Source organism: Borostomias antarcticus (genome assembly GCF_949987555.1).
Source record: "Borostomias antarcticus genome assembly, chromosome: 6".
Classification (NCBI taxonomy): Eukaryota; Metazoa; Chordata; class Actinopteri; order Stomiiformes; family Stomiidae; genus Borostomias; species Borostomias antarcticus.
Window position 1 is genome coordinate 31,309,619 of NC_140239.1, and position 24,533 is coordinate 31,334,151.

The following is a 24,533-nucleotide window of genomic DNA, read 5'->3' on the forward strand; positions in this document are numbered from 1 at the left end:
GAGGACTGGACATGCCTGTCTGCTAGTGCCACCCTGTATCAGTATGGGTCATATCAATTGGAGGGCAGCTGTTTGATTGTGTCACAGTGAGTGATACTGTCGTTTCATCAGTGAACTCTTTGGCACTTCTTTGCAACTGTTAAAAATAATTGATTATCCAGCTGACCACCTAGCTAGTCAAATAACACATGACACAACCTTCTGGGTTCAGCAAGCCTGCTTTCTGTCCCCAGAGTTAAAACAAAACATGAAGAAGCAGTGTTCAGCTTTTATGCTCCACATATCTGGAACAAACTTCCAGAAAAACTGCAGGTCTGCTGCAACTCTCAGTTCTTTAAAAATCAAGATTGAAGACTTTTCTTTTTGCAGCTGCTTTTTATTAAATCAAATAATTATTAATTCATACACTGCACTGTAATGTTTATTCTTGTATTTTATTTTTCCTGCAATTTGTTTTAAATGTCATTTTTTTACATTTCGTTTTATATGACCTTTTATGTGTTTCTTGCACTTTGTCTTGATGTCTCATGTAAAGCACTTTGAATTGCCTTGTTGCTGAAATGTGCTCTAAAAATAAACTTGCCTTGACTTACGTAATATACTGAACTGCAATATACTGAACTGCCTTACTGCTCTGTATGGAAATGTGTTCGTGTACATTGATGTCTAACAGATTGGTTCCCAGACGATTCTGGAGTAAAACAAGGATGTGTTTTATCTCCTATCCTCTTCTCCATGTACATAAACCATCGATCTCTGGCAGTCAAGGCCTTAGGCAATGGCATCTTTATAGATAATGAAAAAATATCCATCCTTCTATATGCAGATGATATTGTTTTAATTCCTGAAACTGAAAGAGTTACAAGCGATGCTCTAGCTGGTGTCAAGATTGGACATTTTACATAAATGTTGACAAAACAAAGGTGGTGCATTTTAGAAATCCATCAGCACCCCTAACTATGGTATGTTCAGCTTTTCCTGTGGACTGTTTCCACTGGAGGTTGTTAATGAGTATAAATATTTGGGGCTGATCATAACACAGTTCTGACATTATAACCAAACCGTCAAGCATCTAGCAATGCAGACAGAGCAGTGGGTGCAGTCACAGCCAAATGTAAATCTATGGGCGGCTTTCCCTTGAAATGTTATACTAAAGTGTTTGAGTCCTGACATCCTGCTGCTATCTGGGGCTACAAAAACGATTCTTGTATTAATGCTGTTTTTAACCGGGCTTGTTGTTTTTATAAATGTTCTTAGCCGGTAGACAAACATCCAGGAGCTTGCTCGATCGCCTCGTTGAGAGGGGTCAGGGAAGAATTTTTACAGCTCACTTATCCGGCCCCTGGGTGATACTTTTTTTTTTCTTATGACCTTTGTCTGAGCGCAAGCATTAATCTCCTCTGTATCTTGTTCGAGAAAAAAGAGAGCTAAAACTGTACAACAGAGGTTCCCTCAGCAACACACGATCAGTCCTTTTAAAGCAAAAGCAGTACTAAACATTTTGTCTGCAGCTCATTTCATGGCAATTTGATAGGAACGTTTGTGGAATTGCATTTATCGATTTTTATAACACAGTTATAACAATTACGATTAGTATATTTCTTTTTAAGAAGAATCCTCCATTTTGTCTTAGCTGCACAAAAACGTCTAGTTCTGAAATCCAGCCGCTGTGCTCCTCAGTGACCTTACTGCACTGCGGGCCTTTGTCCCTCCACACAGGCCGGACAGGTGGACTTTGGAGTTGGGGCAGTGCTTTTCTCCGGGACTCCTACTCTCCTCCCCATGGGCAGCGCTGAGAGGTATAAAATCCCACCGCTGGACCTGAGGAATCTGTCCTGCCTGAGTACTCGCCAGAGGAGAGAGCTTCAGTGAACCCATCATGGGGGACACCAAGCTCGGCCTTTTGCTTCTCAGCACCCTTGTCTTGGCTTGTGAGTTACACTCTGACCTCTGCTACCTTAAAGGACAATGCTCGTTTTTGACAACCTGGACCTTATTTACGACATATTATAAGACGTTTGACTCACCGAGATCACTTTGGTGTAGTTCAGAGGCATGTAGAAGAAATTTAAAATCCAGCGCGAGCCAGTATATCCATGTAATGGCGGTGGTCGGGGCACTTAGAATGCAGTTTCTAAAAATCAATTTTCTGCCGCGAAACGGTTGTTTTCATCAATCTGTCTTGATGAATCGCTAGTTGTGCTTACATAGAGCATATAGGCCTGTTGTGGTTTTTCACATGCCTCTGTAATATGATGTATATGATGTAATGCTCCAGCACTAATGCGCACAGCGCGCAATCGTTGCTCCAGCACGCTGTGCGCATGCGTGCTGGAGCAAGTGAGGAAGCTATTTCGTGTCTAAAGACGTTTCTAAAGATCATATTACAGAGGCATGTGAAAAACCACAACAGGCCTATATGCTCTATGTAAGCACAGCTAGCGATTCATCAAGACAGATTAATGAAAACAACCGTTTTGCGGCAGAAAATAGATTTTTTAGAAACTGCATTCTAAGTGCCCCGACCACCGCCATTACATGGATATACTGGCTCGCGCTGGATTTTAAATTTCTTCTACATGGCTCCGAACTACACCAAAGTGATCTCGGTGAGTCAAACGTCTTATAATATGTCATAAATAAGGTCCAGGTTGTCAAAAACGAGCATTGTCCTTTAAGAGGAAATCTTCAGTTTTACGTTATTTTATATCATATATCACCGAATAATATTTTGTAGTCTTTGATTGCAAGATGAAGGCGTATTTCACCTTGATGTTTTCATTTGAGAATCTGAATTTACAGTGTAGTAATGTTATGTGTTAGTGTAATGTGTATCAGATTTATTCTACGATTTATACATTTTGAATTGCATTGCTTTGGTCTCTGATTATGCTTTTCTCCTCTCAGATGCTCAGGAAGAGCACAAAGATCAACCAACATGCTTGTGTAAGTTGTAACACATTTTAGTTACCTTAGTAGTACAAGGCATTCCAGAAACATTATTTACATAAAATATACAGGGAGTATACATCAGTGTCTGAAATGTAGATGGGTGGCTTAGGTGGATAATTTTCACAATTTGAACACAGTTATCCTTGTGATTCTCCTCTAGTGGCACAAAGGTACAAGGCCTTCCGTAAGTATGAATACCAGTATGAGGCCGAGTCCCTGAATGCCATCAACGGAGCTTCCCAGCTCAGGACTGGACCTAAGGGCTCTTGCAAGGTACAGTAGATGCCTCACAGGCCGTTCACCTGAATATAACCTTAGCTGGCACCAACATAGTCATCAGGCAACAGTCTAAAATCTGTGCCTTCCTCTACAGGTGGAGATCGAAGTCCCTCAGAGTTGCAGTTACATCCTGCGCACCACAGGCTGTAGCCTGAGTGAGGTGGTCGACACGGACGCAGAGGGCCACCCTGTGTTTGGACCTGCTGCCGGCTCCGATGCCTTCGCTGCTGCCATGGAGAAGTATGCATCTCTGTCACTTCCTGTTTTGCACCTAAACCCTGCCTATTCTGTCAGTCTTGTGCAGACACATCGTAATATATCGTGCCTATAGAGTGGGGAGGTCTGACGTCACTTGCTGGCATTGTGGGGTGTTGTCCAAAATCCCTATGGACAAAATGAGTGGGATTTGTGAACAATTCTGAAAATAAGGTATGTATTTAACAGACACTCCCAGAAAAGAGTTTTGTTCTAAAAGTTCAAATACATCATTGGCGATGGGTTTTGTGGATTTTGAAGCCTTTAATGTAATTGGCCCTGAAGTTGATGTTGCTAGGGATAAGCCAACCATATTTGAAGCTGGACTACATGAGTCAAATGTCTTTCGGACATGCCACAATTTTTACTGTGCTACACTGTAGCTATGAAAATGCATAAAAATGAAATTCACGTTCATGATAATTAAATCTGTCCATGGATTTAAAAAAATCCAGCAGATATCTTAGTTACAACAAGATTGAGCTAGCAAGGCAGTTTTGTGTTTATTAATTACAGGACTACAGGGTATTCAGTTATTCAGTTTGGGAAATCCCTACGATATCTAGGACTAGCTCAGGCTATGAAAAAATGGCGGCCATTCGACTATTGTAGTCTAGTTTCAATAATAATCTAGTTAGCATAACTCAACAACATCGACCTCAGAATCAACTAAGGGCTTCAAAATTCACAAAACTCATCTTCAATGATGTATTTGAAGTTTTTGAACAAAAGGTACTCTATTCTGGGAGTCTCTGTTAAACACAACTTATTTTCAGCATTTTTCGCAAATCATATTAATTTTTCCATAGGGATTTTGGACTACACCCCACAATGGTAAAGCCTATAAAAAACATAAAGTCTATAAAATGACATCACCTCACCACTCTACTCTCTACGGAAGAGCATTAGGGCCAACAACTGAGTTTTTTTTTTTTTTAAGCTTCTGAGTTTAAAGTCAGAATTTCTGACTTTAAAGTCAGAATTTCTGAAGAAAAAGTCAGAAATAACTTCTGAGATTAAAGTCAGAATTTCTGAGATTAAAGTCAGAATTTCTGAGAAAAAACCTCAGGATTTCTGATTTTAAAGTCAGAATGTCTGAGAAAAAAGTCAGAAATAACTTCTGAGAAAAAAGTAAGAATTCCTGACTTTAAACTCAGAAGCTTAAAAAAAAACAAAAAAACTGGGCTGTTGGCCCTAATGCTCTTCCATAACTCTCTCAGTCTTGTGTGGGCCCATCATAATACAATTCCAGAAGTAAACTGCATTTCCTGAAGTAAATGACAATTCTCTTCCCACTCTTGTCCAGGTATCCTCTGAAGGTTGTGGTTGAGGGAGTGTACGATGTGAAACTGTATCCTGAGGAGGACGAGTCCATCACCATCCTGAACATCAAGAGAGGAATCGTCTCTGCCCTCGCTGTGCCCCTGCTGGAGGAGGACAAGAACAAGGAGCTGGTACGTCCATCGGATTCATCAAATAAATCTTTATTGCACCACACTGTTTTGTTTCTTTCCAATTGTCTGTTCTCCATCCACCCTCCTATACGTCCGTCTCCCTTTGCCCTCTGACCTCTACTGTCCTCGTTTTTATTTGCCTTACTGTTGTTGTACTTTTTACTGTATATATTATCATGCTTTATACACGACTTTGAGTGTCCTGAAAGACATCTTTAAATACAATGTTTTATTATTATTATTATTATTATTATTATTATTATTATTATTATTATTATTATTTATAGTCCATACTTATCTCATCTAATGTGCCTAATGACCACTAATTCTAAAAGTGAACATCGGTCAAAATATCACTGACCCTTGACCTCTGACCTTTTCTGTTAACCCTCCTTCAGCCCACCATCCATGGCATGTGCAAGACCATCTCCTCTGTCAACGCTAGGGAGGCCATCGCCACTGAAATCATCCTCTCCAGAGACCTCTCAAAATGCGACAGCTTCATCCCCCAGAGGGATCACACCAGCCCCCTGGCTCTCATCTCTGGCATGGTTAGACTACCAGACAGCAATACCTATTGGCTGCATTGTGAAATTCAACTCCACCCCTCACTATAATCCAAAACAATATCAATTGCATTTTCCCTCCTACAGCACTACCCTCTAGCCCAGCTGGTCAGGAGCTCCCAGACCTGCAACTACAAGTTTGACAATAATAAGAAGCACATGACCTCTGCCACCTGCACTGAGAAGCACATCCTGGTGCCTTTCTCTCACAAGTGAGTCCCATCCGCCCCAATATCCCACTAAATGCTTTCAAAGAAGTGCCATTCAGTATACCATGTATTTACCATCTGTCGTCTTCCTACAGAGGAGAATATGGGGTTACCAACACTGGCAAACAGACTCTGACTCTGCTGGAGGTGTCCGCCTACAATGACAGAGTCTTCGACCGCAGTAAGTATGATCTCAGAAGTCATGTCATTATTGGGATAGATAGTAGAAGGCGTCCCCTTGCAACACCCCAGTCAGGATGTCCAACTCCTCACTGTTGCCATCTAGGGTCGCCATCTTGACTCTTGTACCTGTGTACATGGTCTCTATGGCCCGATTGGAAGGGACACCGTAGGCCTTAAGTATCTTGATCATCGCGCCTCTGTGTATCGAGTCAAATGCCTTTTTGAAATCGATGACAGAAAAGTATGATTTACATCATGCCTAACCTGCTCTTTGCCTTTCTGCAGATGAGGCCAACCTCAAGGGTCTGACCATGGAGGCTGCTGAAGACATGGATGCCGTCCAGGACAAGGATGCTGCTCTGGACATCCTGAGAGAACTGGCCACTCTGTCCCAGACCAACAACGGAGAGAAGAGGGCCCACCTCTTCCAGAAGCTTGTGAGCATGGTCCGTAGAATGAAGTCTGAGACCCTGAGCCCTGCAATCCCAGAAGCCCTGGAGGTTTCCGGACCCCTGGCATACCAGGTTCTGGCCCAGTGTGGCACCCCAGAGTGCAGCAGCGCTATCATGCAGATCCTCCGGACCTTTGATGACTCTGCCATTGAGGTTGATGCCGCGGTGTTCGCCATGGGCCTGCTGCCCCACCCCTCTGCCCTCCTGGTCAAGGACATGCTGGCTATGGCTCAGTACAAGCAGAGCAGGCCCATCATGTATGCCCTGAGCAACGCTGTCAAAAGGTGAGTGAACAACTCCCTAAAACAAATTATGAAGTAATTTCTGAAAGGACATCTATTGTATTAGAATCGTTGGACTATGAGTTCCTTGATTGTTTTTCTGATTTCAAATGTCATTGTGTTCTTCACCAGTTTCTATAAGGCTGAAGGAAAAGTGACCCCTGAGATCTACAGTGTTGCTGAGTTCATGGTCACCCAGTTGGGTGACTGCTCTGGTGACAAGGAACAGACCTTCATGACCCTGAGGGTGAGCAGCTGATCGTTGGCTTTTTTATAGGGCTGTCAATTAATTAAAAATGTTAATTGAGTTAATGACAATAATAAGCTGTGATTAATCATGATTAATCACAAGTTTAAAATACTAGTATTTACTTGTATTTTCGGGGGAAGATGAAACAAATAGCCTATATGGTGTTCGGAAAAAAAAAAGCAAAACAAAGTAGGTAGTAGCCTAACATCCTAACCAATTTTGAAATCGGGTTGCATCACACACATAAGGAGAATCTTAACAGATATTCTTCTCGCAAATCTCAAACAAGCATTACCGTGCATTACCGTGCCCGAAGGAGCAACAAACCACTGTCTCGCTTGTAAAGTACTGACGGTGCTAATCTAAATATCAAACAACTTTGATATTATCGGGTCGGCCCTGATGGGTCTGCGAGCCGACCGGAAGGTTTAAGATTAGATCTGTAAACCCCTCACATTACAAGATCATCTGGGCCGAACATCGGTACCGACCAACGGTCCAGACCAGATCTCTCCTCCTGAAGTGTGAGCTCGGCATTAGTGGAGGAATCAAGAGTTGTTGTTTTTACTTAACTTGCTTCGGTGGAAAGACATCACTGCAATATGCAATACGTTTTTTTTTAAATCTAAACTTCCATCTTGAAGCTTTTTGAAACTAAATTCACCATGCCGAATGTGAACGTCTTATATTAATTATATATTATTAAATTAACACATTTAAAGTTTCCACATTAATCACGAGCGTTAACGCGTTAACGTTGACAGCCCTACTTTTGTCACTGTAACTTCCCCCTGTGTGTTCCATCACTGGGACAGGATGATAATAAATTGACTTTTTGCTCCACTTCCCAGGTTATTGGTAACATGGCTGCTGCCATGGGAGCTGCCAGCCCGGCCCTGAGGACCGCTGTGATCCAGTGTGTGAACCAGCCCGCCGCCTCCCCGGAGGTCCAGCAGGCGGCCATCCAGGCCTACAAACTGACCCCTGTCCCTGAGGAGGTGAGTTAAACTAAAAGAAAAATCAACAAACGAGAACACAACTTTTGTTCTTACCATTCCTACATCACCAAATGATTCCCGAGCGCGGCACCGCTGCTGCTCACCGCTCCCCCAGGGGATCGGTCAAATGCGGAGAACAAATTTCACACACTCAGGTGTGTGATAATCAGTGGAACTTAGTCTTAGTCTTAGTCCTAACTATTCTATTTTATTTCCTTGTCACAGGGGAGAAAGGTGCTCATGCAGGTGCTTTTGGATGGTGCTAGCCCCCTGCAGAAGCGTGTTGCTTCCTATCTGGTGCTGATGAAGGACCCCCAGCCAAGTGAACTGGCTCAACTGGCCGCAGCCCTGCCCATTGAGGAGAACCAGCAGGCTAAGAGCTTTGTCATCTCCCATTTGACCAACATCCTGGCCTCCACCACACCTGAAACCCTACAGTATGTGAAAATGCTACAGTGTACCTATCGAAATATATAATACAGTAACAAACTCCAGCTACTCTATCTTAGCCTTTCTTATTTTATTGTTTCTTTGCCATCATTACTTTGCTCAAACAATCCATCCTTCCTTCTCTTACAGGCTGAGACAGAAGATCCTTGATGCTCTGCAGGGCAATGAGGTTGGAACCGTCATGGACGCCACCAAGTTCTCCCGCAACTACCAGATCGGATCTGTGAAAGGCAACATGATTTTTGAGGGCACCAGCTACCTTCCCCAGGAAGTCATGCTCGAGATGACCCTGAAGGCATTCGGCTTTGATATTGACATAATGGAGGTAAAAAAACGAAATAAAAAAGTGGTTTAGCATTCCCTGCTCCCTTTCTTTAGGGAGTTTTAGCAACTTTTTGACTTTAATATCAACAATACTTTCTCTGTTTACTTTTAAGGTTGGCATTGAGGGCAAAGGACTGGAGCCTACCGTGGAGACCCTGTTTGGCAAGGATGGCTTCTTTCCTGACATAGCATTGAAGACAATCTACTTTGTTTCTGATAAGATGCCCCAGATGGTCAATGAGGTTTTGAAGACCGTGCTTCCCACTCTGAAGGCTGACAGGCAGAAGAGACAAGTATTGAAAATCATTCTGTCCTCATTCTGGTTCCTTATCAAATGACCCTAATTATTGCAAGAAACAGATCAATGTAACTAACTGACTTGTGTACTGATATGCTCCGTTGTAGGCCTCTCAGAATCTCATGAGGGAAATCGGTAACAACGTCAACAAACTGGTGAAGAACCTGAAGGCTCAGGAATCCCCTGAGGCTATGGTTTACCTGAGACTGCTGGGAAATGAGCTGGGATACCTCAAGACCAAAGACATGGAGGAGATGGCCTTCTCTGCTGGTCTCATGATGGACAACTTGATCAAGATGTTCCGCAATGGTGTATGTACAATTCCTCCAATATCCCAGAACAACTACGATTGTGGCAATTTTACCATGACAAAACCATGTGTCTGTGAATTAACTCTATCTTATTTCTACTTGTAGCTGATGACCAAGGAGGAAAATGAAATCTTTGTTCACTACATGTTCATGGACAACGAATTCTTCCTGCCAACTGCCACTGGTGTGCCTCTGAGGATTGCCCTGTCTGGTACCTTCACCCCTGGTGTCAAGGGAGGCATGGCTCTGAATGGCCCTGATAGGGTAATTTCAAACATAATTTGGTGAATTTGGTGAAAGCACTTATCGCTGTCATTTTTTACAACATATTCTATTTGTTTGACACATTGTGCCTGGTTTCTTTCCTACAGGCGTTCTCCTTCATGCCCTCTGCTGGAGTTGAGTTTGTGACCCAGGTTGGCTCTCACATCCCTGAGTACGTCATGTCTGGACTGGAGATGCACACTAACCTGTACCATGAGAGTGGCCTCAGAGCTAAGATCGCCATGTCTGGAAGCGAGGTCAAGCTGACCATCCCTGCTCCCCAGAGCCCTACCAAGCTCATCAGCGTCACGTAAGTCTCAATACCAATCTGAGAAAATGGGTGGAAACCAACATTAACCAATAACAGCATGAACTCAAACCTTTCTCTACCTCATTTACAGCAACTCCCTGGTAGCCGTGACCTCTGCTGAGGTGAAGACCATCCCCCCTATGGTGGAGGATAGAGTAGATGTTTCTGAGTGCTCCCCTGTCATCGCTGGAATGAAGTACTGCACTGTCCTGCAATACACTGATGCTAGCTCTCACGCTACTGCCCCATACTTCCCCTTCACTGGTGACAGCAAGTAAGTACTAGAAATGACCAATCCACATGATTTCCAAACACATACTGCATTCATAATATTTTCCTCATTTGAATGAGAAAATGTCTGTATTCTAAATCGAAACCAATACTTCTAAGGTTTGCTGTGGAGCTCCACCCCACTGGAGATGTGTCTGAATACTCTGCCACCATCGCCTACGAACTCCTCATGGAGGAGAAGGTTGACAATGTGAAGATGGTCCTGAAGGCAGAAGGTATAACTTAAAATCATGCCTTCAAATGAGGAAATAAAATACTTTTACAGATGTTTTATCACAGGACTATGAAATAGGAATACAATCAGACTCCTGAATACATTGAATTTTTTCACTGAACCCTTTAATTTTTAATCCGGAAACAGGTATGCCCACAGAGGCCACAGCGACCGTGAAGTACAACCGCAGGAAGAACGTCCTCACCACTGACATCCAGATCCCCGACTATGACCTGGAGGCTGGACTCAGACTGGGCATTGTCGATGGCAACACCAAGGGCCACGGAACACACTCCATCTCCATTGACCTCATCAACAAGAACATCCCTCAGCTGTCTCTGGTTGGCCGTGCCAAGTAAGCTGACTGTGCAGTCCAACACCTTTCTGCAGTCCTTTGGATCAGTTTGTGTTTCGTTATCACCCAGAATAGAAGCTCATGGTTTTCTTTCCTCCAGAATTCAGGCCATGAAGGACGCTATGCTGCAGGTGCAGCTGCTTGTCCCTTCACTTCACACTGATGCCACGGTCACAGCCAATCTGAAGGGTGATGAGGCACTGGAACTGGTGCTCCAGAGTGACATCAAGCTCCCAGTGACCACCTCAGTGCAGAAGATCTCCCTGAAATATGGTAGAACTTTCACATTCACTCCATCTACTAACTTATTTCCCTGATGTGAACTATCAACTTCATTATACAAATCAGAAGTAATATACACAGCAACATTCCTCTTGGGTTCATTTTATTTAAATTTGAATTCTATAATTTTCTAGATGACAGCAAGATTGAAGCTGAGGTCAAGTCTGACATGAACTCACAGATCCAAAAGACTCTTCCTCAGGCTGAGGCAATTGAGAAGTTGGTCAATGGTGTCCTTGATATGGAGGTGGGGGAGGCGGACAGAAAGGTCCGTCATATCCTCACCAAGTCTGTGGAGGTAAATATAAAATGTAGTATTTAACAATCCCTTGCTTTCAATGACTACTTTATTTATTATTAAAAAGATTTATGCTTAAGATTAAAAGATTTAAGATGTATGCCCGGATGAAGTAAATGGACAGCACTTATATAGCGCTTTTCCACCTTAGCGGCACTCAAAGTGCTTTACAATGGCCTCTCATTCACCCATTCAAAGCGGTAGCTGCCATGCAAGGTGCTAACCTGCTCATTGGGAGCAATTTGGGGTTAGGTGTCTTGCTCAAGGACACTTCAACATGTGGACAGTCAGAGCTGGGATTCAAACCACTGACCCTTCGAACACTGAACGACCCGCTCTACCAACTGAGCTACAGCCGCCCGTCATAGACTGAAAGCTTGGCTATTAGGCTTTTAAATGATACTTGCATGGACTTAAGTGTGCGGAACCTTTTTGTCTCTATTATTAAAAAGATTGAAATATGTGTTAAACAAGTAGTATTTCTTAAACAGGCAACCAACGACTACTTGGAGAGATACGCCGCTGATGTCCCTTACTTGCAGAACCTGAGAATACCTGCGATGCCGGAGCTTTCTCTGCCTGAGAACCTGTTCCTGAACGCGTAAGTTACATTTATGAAAAAATTAGAAAAATGCTGACTTGGTGGGTGCTCCCTCACCTAAGAATAACCCATGAACCTAAATGTAATAAAAATATAAGCAGTAGCTTCTTTTTGAATGGTTTATATTTAAAAGCTTTTATATATTCATTAAAAGGATTGTGAGGTTTAATGGACATATTGCATGATATTGTTATGTATCCCTCTCTTTATACAAGCAAACAATAAGCATAACAGCATAATGTATCAATGTAGCTGTACACATGTTCAGAAATCAAATTCATTTATAATTGACGATATTGTTCTAACATTATCTTGCAGTGAGGCCAAAGCTGCCTATTACTTCAACGATGCCCGCATCACCTTTGCACTTCCCCTGCCTCTTGGAGGAAAATTAACAGAGGAGCTGAACTTCCCCCTTGCCCTGACCACCCCACACCTGTCTCTGCCCCAGTTTGGCCTTGAGCTTCCCTCCATGCAGATCCCCATCCCTGAGCTCGACATCCCTGAGACCGTTACAGTGTTTGTGCCTCTCTTTGGCAAAGCTGAGGTTTCCACCAAGGTGCACTGCAACCTGTATGATCTGGAGGCTTCTGTATCTGCTGGCAAAGATGCTGTTGAGACACCAAGCTACTCGGCCAAGTTTGATGTGACTGGCAGCTCCCAGGTGGACATTCTCTCCATCCGGATTAAAGGTACTAATAAAGTATGCAAAGGACATGGTTGAACACATCATTTAGTTGGTCTTGTGCTTATGATGTATCCAAGAAGAACTTGATCAAGAAGAATGGTCTGTCTTTTTTCATGTGCATAAATAGCTGAGTGAGTGAGCTTTGATTCTATTTTTGTGTGAGACATTATACAGTATAATTATTCATCTTTCATTTTTGTCTGAATGTGAATTAATGTATTAGTTTACTTTTCTCTTCTGTATAGGCTCTGGACTGCTTGCTAGCTCCCCTGACAACTCCATCAAGGCCGAGATAATGAGCTCTGTGGCGCATACGCTTATTGATGCCAGCATCAGTATTACGGAAGTTGCAACACTGGGAGACACGATCAATGTGAAATCCAGCGGCAATATTAAAGCAACAAGTCCCATTGGCCTGAATGTAGATCTTCAGGCTCAGAATACCATCACAGCAAAGGTAGCCTATAGGGAGCTGTCTGTTGTGTCCAACACCAATGCATTTGAAGACGTCTTGACCCAGGTTGCTGAACTTTCCTTCAAGGAGAACCAGCTGTCCCTGAAATGTGACACAAATGTACTTGCTCTTGGCATGAATATCCGCAACCAGGCTGAGGCCTCTGCTGGTGCTGGAGGAGTCACTCTGAAGATGGAGACCAATTCTGACCATGCTGAGGATCACATCTACTCTCTAGTCACTGCCTCCGTGGATTTCGATGGCCTGGCTGTGAACACTGCCTCTATGAATGTGAACAATAACTTCAAATTGCTGGGTGCCAGCCTGGTCAATGAAGCTCAGTTGAAGGCAGAGCCCTACAAGATGGACCTCACGGGAAGCCTGAAGGCCACCTACAATGAGGAGGAGATCAAGCACACCTATGAGATCAACTATGCTGACCTGACTGCCAACGCTAAGTGCAGCACCACTGGGAAGCTGCTTGGAAGTCACATGAGCCATAACACAGAGCTCGAAGTTGTTGGTCTTGCTGCCAGGATCCACAGTAATGCCCGCTTCAACTCCCAGCCACTCCGCTTCGACCACGCCATCCGTGCCAGTGTCATTCCCTTCGACTTCAACCTTGATGCCATCTTCAGTGCTGATGGTGACCTGACCCTGTACGGAATGCATGGCGCTCAGCTCTATGGTAAATTACTCCTGAAAGCACAGCCCTTGGCTTTGGCCAGCTCCCACGAATACAGAGCCTCAGTCACCCAACAGTTGGATAATGGCTTTTCTCTGGAGACCACAGTTGACAACAAGATGGACACACTTATTACTCCCCAGGAGCAGACGGCTACATTTAGGTTGAAGTCCAAGGTGAACAACCATGCCCTCAACCAGGCAGTGAGTGCCTACAACAATGCTGAAAGGCTTGGACTGGAAGTGTCTGGCACGCTCCTCACTGACCTCCTGAACACAGAAGCCAGTGAAAACCAGGAATTTACCATCTCTAGTTTCCTGAAGTACGATAAGAACACAGAGAGACATATGATTCAGCTACCATTGATTAACAGTTTGTCAGTAATCCTGGAAAGCATCAAGATTACTGTTGTGAGCATGGCAGAAGCACTTCAGAACTACCTCAACAATGAGGATATCAAGGCTAAGCTTGAGGAATTTTATGGAATTTCGACAGATTTTATTGTCAATTTGGAAGCCAAAATTGATGAAATTATTCAGGTGGCCATCAGCTACCTGAGAAATACTGAGATGAAGCAGGTGATTGTGCATCTGAACGAATATCTTGATTCAGTGGTCCAGAAAATGAAGTCTTTCAACTACAATACCAATGTGGATGATGCCAACCAGATGATCAGTGAATATATCACTTACCTGAATGAGATGATAAAGACAATTGAAATCACCCTTCCAGAGATCTCTTTCCCTGCCCTCCCCACTGTCCCTGTTGAGAAGCTCCTGGAGATTCCTATCCTTCAGATCCCTGGGTACCACCTGCCAACCATCAGCAGTGAGGTCTTAGTCCCATGCTTCGGTAAACTGTATGGTGAGATCAAAGTCAACACTCCCATCTACAGCATCAAGACCTCAGCTGAGCTTAAGAATGCAACTCAAAATGCGATGATGCCTCAGTTTACTGCTGCCCTAACCTCACAGGCCACATCTCCCAGCTTTGAGATCCTCAACTACAACATGGACTCAACTGTGCGTGTTGCTATCCCTAAAATGAGCCGTGTGATTGTTGCAGAGACCCTGAAGTTCACCCATTCTGCTGCTGCAGTTGACCACCAGGCATCGGTTACCCTCTATGGCCTGTCTGCCCAGGCCTTAGCTAAGACCACAGTGAAGGTCACTACTTATCCCTACACTGCTGACTTTGTTAACAATGCCTTTTTCGCTATGAATGGTGGGATGACTGCCTCTCTTGATACAACCTACAACCACCGAATTAACATCCCAATTATTGATTTCACCAGTGAGGCCTCTCTGACACAGAAGGCTGTTCTTCGCCAAGAGACCTTCACAGTTATACTAAATATTGGAAACGAGGGCTCTGCCAAGATCAACTCTCAGGAGAGCACCCACAAGAGCGACTTGCAGTTTAATATCAATCCCAGCACTATCAAGTTGATATTCGCTGGTGTCACAGACATAGATGTTGTGAAGATGAAGCAAACATTGTCTGTTGATGGCGTCATACCCAGTTACATCAAATTTGATGCCCGTTCTGAGGCAGAGGGCCCAGCCATCAAGAGCAGCTTGGTGGTGGCATCTGGACATGTTAGTCTGAGTGACATGAGGGTTCAGATGAAGGTAAACCACGACACAGAGCTTGTTGGTGATATCAGTGGAGTCCTGTCTAACGCAATCAATGTTCTGATTCGTCCTGCGGAGGTTGTCTTCGACTTCCAGAATAAGGGAACTACCAAGATTAGCATCCCGTATACCTTGAATGCCAAGATTGATCTCCAGAATGACTACTCTGCCACCATCAACCCTGATGTTCAACACATCAACACAATGGCACTTGCTCGCTTCAACCAGTACAAATATTCCTACAACTTCACCATTGACAACAATGAGAAGGAGGCCAGTATCCACGCTGCTGTGGATGGTGAAGTTTATGTTGAGTTCCTGACCAAGCCAATTGACATCCCCGAGATCGACCTGCCCTTCATAGACTTCCACACCCCAGCTATCAATGATCTGAACCTGTATGAGTATACTGGCATGAAGCACATCTTGACCACCCCTGAGCAGAATGTTGGTGTGGATGCCAAGATTGCGTACCAGAAGAGCAACTTTGCCCCCATTCTTGTCATGGGTCTAATCCGAATCCCTTCACTGGGCAACATGATCACGGAACTGTCATTCAAGTCTGCCATCTTTAATCTGAATGCCAATGCTGGACTCACTGCTGAGGATGACCTTGTTTTCCGCCTAGGTGCAACCTCTACTTCTGTGTTTGAAGCCCTGAAGGCCAAGCTTGATGGCACCACCAGCCTGACCACCAAGAGAGGGCTGAAGTTGGCCACTGCTCTGTCCCTGGAGAACCCCCATATTGAGGGAAAACATAGCAGCTCAATCAGCCTGAACACAGACAACATGGAGGCTGATGTCTCTGTGTCTACAGTTGCTAAAGTTGCCCTGCCCAGCCTCAACCTTGAGGTCAACCAACAGTTTGTTGCTGACACCAAGAGCAAGGTAAATGCTGCTTCCACCTTGAAGCTAAAGGGTGATTTCAACCTGCCCTTGATCAATGCAGTTGGCAAGGCAGCGGCTGACCACAGCCTGAAGCTGGATGGAACCCTTGACTACATCTCCATGGAGACTTTCACCAAGAGCAACCTTGATGGCACAATGCTGGACCACTGCCTCATTCTGGCCACTCTGGACAATGAGGCTAACATGTACTTGAATGCTGATGGTCTGCGCTCCACTTCTAAGATCATTGCCAATGCTAAACTCAACAATGATGAGACCAAGATCCTTGATTTTGATGTGGATGAGAACCTGGCTGTGGAGGCTTCCCTGAGTCGTGTGTATGCAATTCTGAAGTTCACCAGCAACAACAAGGTCAACTTGCACCCCTTCACCACCTATGGAAGGCATGTTGCACAGGCCACCATTGACTTGGCACCAACCTCGCTGACTGCCAATTATGAGATCAACATGATTCAGCCAACCTTATTGATGTACATTTCCTACTTTGAGAAGACAATTGTTGAGTTGTCAGCCTTCAAACAGAAGATGTCTTCCACTGCCAAGATTGTCACTCCTATGTACACCACAAGCATGGCAGTTGACTTTGAGAGAGCTGTCCCTGACATGAAAGTGACACTTAAATCCTCTACTACCTCTCCCATTGTCTTCCTGGATTATGACATGGATGGTGAGTAAAATCCCAATTTAACTGACATTCTTTGTTATAAAATAGCCACACACCTGCTAATGCATCTTTGAAAAATAACATGATTTTCATAATTTCCTTCCGAAGGATCCATCAGCCTCACTGAGATTGAGGATGTCCTGAGCATGACTGGCAAGTTTATCCTGACTCTCTCTGATCTGACCATGGATATTCAGCAAGTTCTTACTGAACCTTTGAGGTAATACATCAATGCATTTTACAGTGCAGCATTTACAGTATACCTATTTTTTGTTTTCGCTTGAGTGTGATTTTTTTTTCTCCTTTGTACATACAGTATCAGGAAAAAAAAGTGCATGAAGTAGAATCTTCATCATACAAATTAGTACAGTATTCACGGTTTGATGGACATCCACACATTTTGCATCTTTTCAGTGTCTCCCAACGCAACACCCTGAACGTGGACATCACCAGCCCCACCTTCACTGACATGAACGTCCGCTACACTGCCCATAGAAATGGATTCAGCGCTTCCATCTCTACTCCATCCACTGGGTTCCTGGGTCTCCAGCTCCAGGGCAGAACTCCAGCTCAGCTGAACGCTAGACTCTACAGCCGTTACGCTGTGAGTACCTTTTAAATGTCACATCACCACAGACCCGGTCTCTGATTCAATTTCATCTTGTTTTTGCTTTGTGCTCACTGTATTTCTCCTCTATCCTACAGTCTGCCCCTGAGGATGATGTTGAAATCCTGATCATCAGAACGTCTCTTCAGGATGCTGACATGATGAACCTCCATGTTGCCTACAATATGGAAGCCACCGATGACATGCTTCAGGGCCTTAAGGAGAGACTGCCTGCCATCACATCCACCCTGACCAACTTTGACGACAAGCATTCGATCACTAAAAATGTCAAGGAACTGACGGGGTTTACTGTCTCATTTATTGGAGAGGTCTACAACTATTTCATCAACTCCCATATCAGACAGAGTTTTGTGATCATCCAATCCATCATTAACGCATACTACAGAGAAGTTAGGAACATACTGGATGATTCATTCAATTACCTGAAAGACATCCAATTCAAGCTGCCGGGCTCAGAGGAAATGACCAATCTCCTTGAAGTACTCAAGAAGGTAAACACAGGCATTGCTAACTTGCTTTTGAAGATCACCCACGCGATGTCTGCCAACCTGAAGGTGAACATCAATATTCTGGTTGAGATGATCAACAACATCGAGATCAATATGCCAACTGGTGAAGTTATGACTGGAGGCCAGATCCTGGAACAGGTGATCACCAACCTGAAAAACATCTATAACAGGCTTCTGGATCTGCTGTGGGATCAGAAGAGCCTACATGTAGACATGAGTGTCCTGAATATTGAACTTGAGTACATCGTGGACATGGTTATGTCTGTAGTAAGCCAGTTCAACAACACCATGTCTGGTTTCCTGCAGCAGGCTTCTGTGGAGGCCCAAGCTCATGGAAAAGTGAGCGGAAGAAAGCTTGAGATCAACCTACCCTTCCGCCAGTGAGTTGCCCTCATAAACTAAGACCCTAGTCTGTTAAACACTGCCACCTGTCCTATCACTTCCAACTGTACTCTTTTGGGAGTAACAAATGAACACTTACGTTTCTGCATGTCTATAGTAGTCAAGTTAACATCCACCTTGTTTTAAAAGTTGTTTTGTTGTTTTTATGTGAATGACTTCTTGTGTATACCAACCAAAAATGCTAACTTTATTGAGTCCCACTTCCCTTTGTCTTCAACAAACAAGATGTAAGAAGTGATGAGTATCAATAAAGCCCATATATCATACTGTACAGTGTGTGATTAATATGTTTTATTATCTAACATACTTTATCAATAACAGTGGGAAAAAAACAAACATACATTTTGTCATTTTTTTACAGACCGCTGGGACAGACATATAGCCCTTTACACACACAGTTCCCTGTACATTACTGTGATATCCTATCCGGGGCCGTGAGTGATTTTAGCCATTCATGAGTCAAGTTCCACGACAGTCCCGCGTTGCGTCTTTACAAACACGACAGTCAAGAGAGAGGACATTAAGGCACAGTCCAGCAGATGGGCTAGGCTAAGCAATCGCGAAGCTTATTGTTACAAAAATAATAGAATATTATAGAATATATAACTACAGTAAAATAGAATTACTTCCTAAATTATATGGTTCATATTAAAACATAATTTTTATGGCATAAGGCACCATTTATTTTAACAGCCACAGGACAGAAGCCCAAGTCCGTCAAAGAAAATTAAGCTAGGCTAGTATTATTCTTACAATTTGAAAGTATATGTATATATATTTTTAAAAATAATTTTTAATCATATGTTGTTTATTTAATAGGCTACATTTTGCAATCTGGAGAAATGCAGAACGCATTTGCCATGATCAGGTATAAATGTGCTTTTTAAACATTGGATTATTACATATAGGCCCCCAATAAAGATGATTGTTATAAATTTTAATGATGTACCTAATGGCAGTACATGCAATTAAATCATCATTTGGATGCATGGATGCTTAATTTCCAAGGTATAGGGAAACTATAGATCGGAGCCGACTTACTGGGCCTATAGACATACATAAGAAAATACATAAGAATAATCAGCCTATTTAAAGGCCTTAGAGGAAACTAGACCAAGCCCAGCCTGGTTTATGGGCTGAGGCCAGCTTGTTTCTCCTCAGGACTGGTTAGTAGGATGGAACCAGCTAGCCATGCTGCAAATAACTGTGAACTGAAATGACATGTAATCTAACATCTGTTAAATTAAGATCTCTTGTCTCCTGGTCACATCAGCTCCAATGCTTCCAATGCTAATCCAGCACAATAAGACCATGATAGCCATTTAGCTCATGAGCTCATAACTAGCAGCAGCTTCCATAATATTAACTGTAGCTGTCGATGGCTAAAGCAGTGATGCAGTGATGATTCCTGTAACTAGATATTTTGCTGCTGTTGGTTCAACTTCTGTTTCTCGGGCATAAACGGATACAAAATCAAACTCGCATTAGCAGCAAAACAGCTAACATTACAGAAATCATTGTAACGTTAGTTGCAGATGTCCAGCCAGCTCTTCCTACCTCTGTGTTTGTTAAACCATCACAATAACACCCTGATAGCCAGCGATTGTATTTATTGATTTATAACACAGGTCTTATAGCAGTTCCCGTGTACGAATGAATAATTATTTGATTTAATAAAAAGCAGCGGCAAAAAGAAAAGTATTCAGTCTTGATTTAAAAGAACTGAGAGTTGCAGCAGACCTGCAGTTTTCTGGAAGTTTGTTCCAGATATGTGGAGCATAAAAACTGAACGCTGCTTCTCCATGTTTTGTTTTAACTCTGGGGACAGAAAGCAGTCCTGTGCCAGACGACCTGAGAGGTCTGGATGGTTCATAACGTAGCAGCAGATCAGAAATATATTTTGTTCCTAAACCATTCAGTGCTTTATAAACCAAAAGCAACATTTTAACGTCAATTCTTTGCCAAGGATAGGGAGGTGAATAACACACAGGAGATTTTTCTTATTCTTTTTTAATTTAACCTTTATTTAACCAGGCAAGCATTTAAGAACAAGTTCTTATTTACAAAGGCGGCCTGGCAAAAATCAAAAGCCTCTTTAGGGAAGGGGGTTAGGGGGGTTAGGGGGGTTCGAATCCGGCCCACGCCCTTTGCTGCATGTCTCTCTCTCTCTCTCTCTCCCACCTTTCCTGTCTGTCACCTACACTGTCCTCTCGTAATAAAGCCTTAAAATATCTTTATAAAAGAGGGATCATAAATGTACAGGGCCATACAAACCCCTGATATCCCAGGAGACCAGAATAATTTGATATTCCTCAAGTGTCAATACTTATTAATACATTGGTTAATGGGGTGCAGTTGTAGATACATTCTTGTTATTGAACCAGTTAAATCATTATTATTTTTCAGTAATTATGAAATAATGATGTTACCAAACGTGGGGAGACGGATTCTGCGTTTCCTCACATGGTTCATGAAGACTTTGGAACAGGAGGGTGATGTCGGAGGAAAGTCCATGGGGCCATGTTCAATGAAGGGAAAACAGAACAGAATGAAATGTCCTGCCAAAAATCTACATCAGCTATGACTTGTTCTACTAAAGTGTTTTTCCTGTTTGAGTGTTCAGCTGTATGTGTCTAATTAAGGGTCAACAGAGAAATAAACTGAGGTCAGCATAATGTTGAGGATGGCATTATGTGTTCAATTCAAACATACACATTCTGCAACTTATCTGTATCCTAGATGTGTGTCTGCCTACTGCATGTCTTCATTGAGGAGAACCATAGGTCTACTGAAATACTTATTGTGGAAATTACTCATTGAGGCACAAAAAATCTTTAAAGTCAAAGGTGGTCATACTGGGTAAAATGTATTTTCTTTTCATTTCTTATAATGGTTTTATTGATATCTGATTTTTTATATTGTACCCCAGACCCCAGGAAGAATAGTCGCTACTGAGGCAGTGACTAATGGGCATCTGAAATAAAGAATAAAGAATAAAGGAACAATTATGCATCAAAATACATTTTGTAGAAATCGATATAGTGATAACAGGGCCAACGTGGCATAATGGCCTACTATTCAAGCTGGAGTATTTTGAAAATAGGATCAGTAGGTCTTATGGTTTAATTAAAACAATCGAATACTTTTAATGAATCATTCCAAATCAGGCTGAAGCTAAAATAAGAGCTGAATAACTTAATTAGGTCATTGAGCTACATTACATGGACATTTTTGTTTTAGCTTCAACCTGATTTTAACCTGAACCTTACAGGATTTTAAATGTATTTCTTGACTTTTTATGGTGTTATTTCGAACATAGTAGTGAGAAGATATAACTACTGCTTTTACTTTACATTTTTCTATTTCAATATTATGCCCTTAGGCCCCTATACATTTACATTCAAATGTTATGCATTTTCTGCATTTAACATTACATTTACAGTCATTCAAAAGACTATTCTATCCCAGACGACGGCATTCAATGTAGTCAAGTGTACTACTACTCACCAGAACTCATCTTTTTAAACAGGCATCTAAGAGCCTAACCTTGTGCTGAGCTAAACGTGTGCTAGGAGGTCGGGTCAGGGCCGTAACCTACTTCTTGAGGTGAGTTTTCAGCCTGCGGCGAAAGATGGGCAATGACTCCACTGTCCTGGTGTCAGTGGACACATAACTTACAGGATGAGTTAAAAACATTGGAGACCACATGATCTTTGTTTGACAATGTACAGTATTTATGAACATTAGCCTAAATCTTGTAATATGTGGAAAATAATGCTGACTAAAGCGGAATTGCACCACAATTTAAAGGAAAATGCTCGTTTTTGACAACCTGGACCTTATTTACGACATATTATAAGAAGTTTGACTCACCGAGATCACTTTGGTGTAGTTCGGAGGCCTGTAGAAGAAATTTAAAATCCAGCGCGAGCCAGTATATCCATGTAATGGCGGCGCACGGGGCACTGAGAATGCAGTTTCTCAAAATCCATTTTCGGCCGCTAAACGGTTGTTTTCATCAATCAGATTGCATGAATCGACAGTTGAGATTCCTCTACGCGAGCCATTCTTTCGGTTTTCAAATACGTGGTCTGTAGCCTCTGTAATATGATCTTTACACGCCTCTCCCCTCTGCGCTACGATCGGATTGTTGCTGACGAATGACGACGACAATATTCTCGGCACCAACTACGATCGTAGCGCAGAGAATGTGAGGGAGAATAGCCAGTCTGCGCGCTGGCCTGTTCGCATGCGTGCTGGAGCAAGTGGGGGAGAGGCGTGTAAAGATCATATTACAGAGGCTACAGACCACGTATTTGAAAACCGAAAGAATGGCTCGCGTAGAGGAAATCTACGCGATCAGAAATCAGAAATCAGGAAATCAGAAAAGAGTCGTTTTAGAGCATGACAGAATTACGATGGTGTCATTCTTTCTTTTCTCCAGGTCATGAGAAGTGAAACTGATCCCTATACCTGAGAAGTGCTTGCATAATGTCATCATATCTCATAATAACGTTTATCTTTTTAGAGCAGCTGATAAAACAATGGCCTTTACTCGGCATGATTTATATGGCCAGAGGGGTCAGCCATTGTGCTCTGTTGTGGAGAGGACTGGACATGCCTGTCTGCTAGTGCCACCCTGTATCAGTATGGGTCATATCAATTGGAGGGCAGCTGTTTGATTGTGTCACAGTGAGTGATACTGTCGTTTCATCAGTGAACTCTTTGGCGCTTCTTTGCAACTGTTAAAAATAATTGATTATCCAGCTGACCACCTAGCTAGTCAAATAACACATGACACAACCTTCTGGGTTCAGCAAGCCTGCTTTCTGTCCCCAGAGTTAAAACAAAACATGAAGAAGCAGTGTTCAGCTTTTATGCTCCACATATCTGGAACAAACTTCCAGAAAAACTGCAGGTCTGCTGCAACTCTCAGTTTTTAAAAAATCAAGATTGAAGACTTTTCTTTTTGCTGCTGCTTTTTATTAAATCAAATAATTATTAATTCATACACTGCACTGTAATGTTTATTCTTGTATTTTATTTTTCCTGCAATTTGTTTTAAATGTCATTTTTTTACATTTCGTTTTATATGACCTTTTATGTGTTTCTTGCACTTTGTCTTGATGTCTCATGTAAAGCACTTTGAATTGCCTTGTTGCTGAAATGTGCTCTACAAATAAACTTGCCTTGACTTACGTAATATACTGAACTGCAATATACTGAACTGCCTTACTGCTCTGTATGGAAATGTGTTCGTTTACATTGATGTCTAACAGATTGGTTCCCAGACGATTCTGGAGTAAAAGTAAAATTACAAGCGATGCTCTAGCTGGTGTCAAGATTGGACATTTTACATAAATGTTGACAAAACAAAGGTGGTGCATTTTAGAAATCCATCAGCGCCCCTAACTATGGTATGTTCAGCTTTTCCTGACGACTGTTTCCACTGGAGGTTGTTAATGAGTATAAATATTTGGGGCTGATCATAACACAGTTCTGACATTATAACCAAACCGTCAAGCATCTAGCAATGCAGACAGAGCAGTGGGTGCAGTCACAGCCAAATGTAAATCTATGGGCGGCTTTCCCTTGAAATGTTATACTAAACTGTTTGAGTCCTGACATCCTGCTGCTATCTGGGGCTACAAAAACGATTCTTGTATTAATGCTGTTTTTAACCGGGCTTGTTGTTTTTATAAATGTTCTTAGCCGGTAGACAAACATCCAGGAGCTTGCTCGATCGCCTCGTTGAGAGGGGTCAGGGAAGAATTTTTACAGCTCACTTATCCGGCCCCTGGGTGATACTTTTTTTTTTCTTATGACCTTTGTCTGAGCGCAAGCATTAATCTCCTCTGTATCTTGTTCGAGAAAAAAGAGAGCTAAGACTGTACAACAGAGGTTCCCTCAGCAACACACGATCAGTCCTTTTAAAGCAAAAGCAGTACTAAACATTTTGTCTGCAGCTCATTTCATGGCAATTTGATAGGAACGTTTGTGGAATTGCATTTATCGATTTTTATAACACAGTTATAACAATTACGATTAGTATATTTCTTTTTAAGAAGAATCCTCCATTTTGT

At 42.6% G+C, this 24,533-nt stretch overlaps 1 protein-coding gene across 1 annotated transcript; it reads left to right on the plus strand.

Moving 5' to 3' along the window:
- Positions 1 to 1,855: 1,855 nt before the first annotated feature.
- LOC311310639 (apolipoprotein B-100-like) lies at positions 1,856 to 18,637 on the plus strand. The gene is made up of 28 exons (XM_084440149.1): positions 1,856 to 1,931; positions 2,908 to 2,946; positions 3,113 to 3,225; positions 3,326 to 3,471; positions 4,793 to 4,940; positions 5,339 to 5,491; positions 5,594 to 5,718; positions 5,811 to 5,896; positions 6,184 to 6,634; positions 6,764 to 6,878; positions 7,733 to 7,879; positions 8,105 to 8,316; positions 8,459 to 8,654; positions 8,767 to 8,946; positions 9,059 to 9,262; positions 9,368 to 9,526; positions 9,634 to 9,836; positions 9,928 to 10,110; positions 10,227 to 10,342; positions 10,489 to 10,696; positions 10,797 to 10,969; positions 11,113 to 11,276; positions 11,768 to 11,877; positions 12,196 to 12,569; positions 12,811 to 16,914; positions 17,020 to 17,131; positions 17,326 to 17,515; positions 17,617 to 18,637. The coding sequence occupies exons 1-28, from the start codon at positions 1,880 to 1,882 to the stop codon at positions 18,430 to 18,432; spliced, it is 9,279 nt and encodes a 3,092-aa protein (XP_084296275.1). The 5' UTR covers positions 1,856 to 1,879; the 3' UTR covers positions 18,433 to 18,637.
- Positions 18,638 to 24,533: the final 5,896 nt, after the last annotated feature.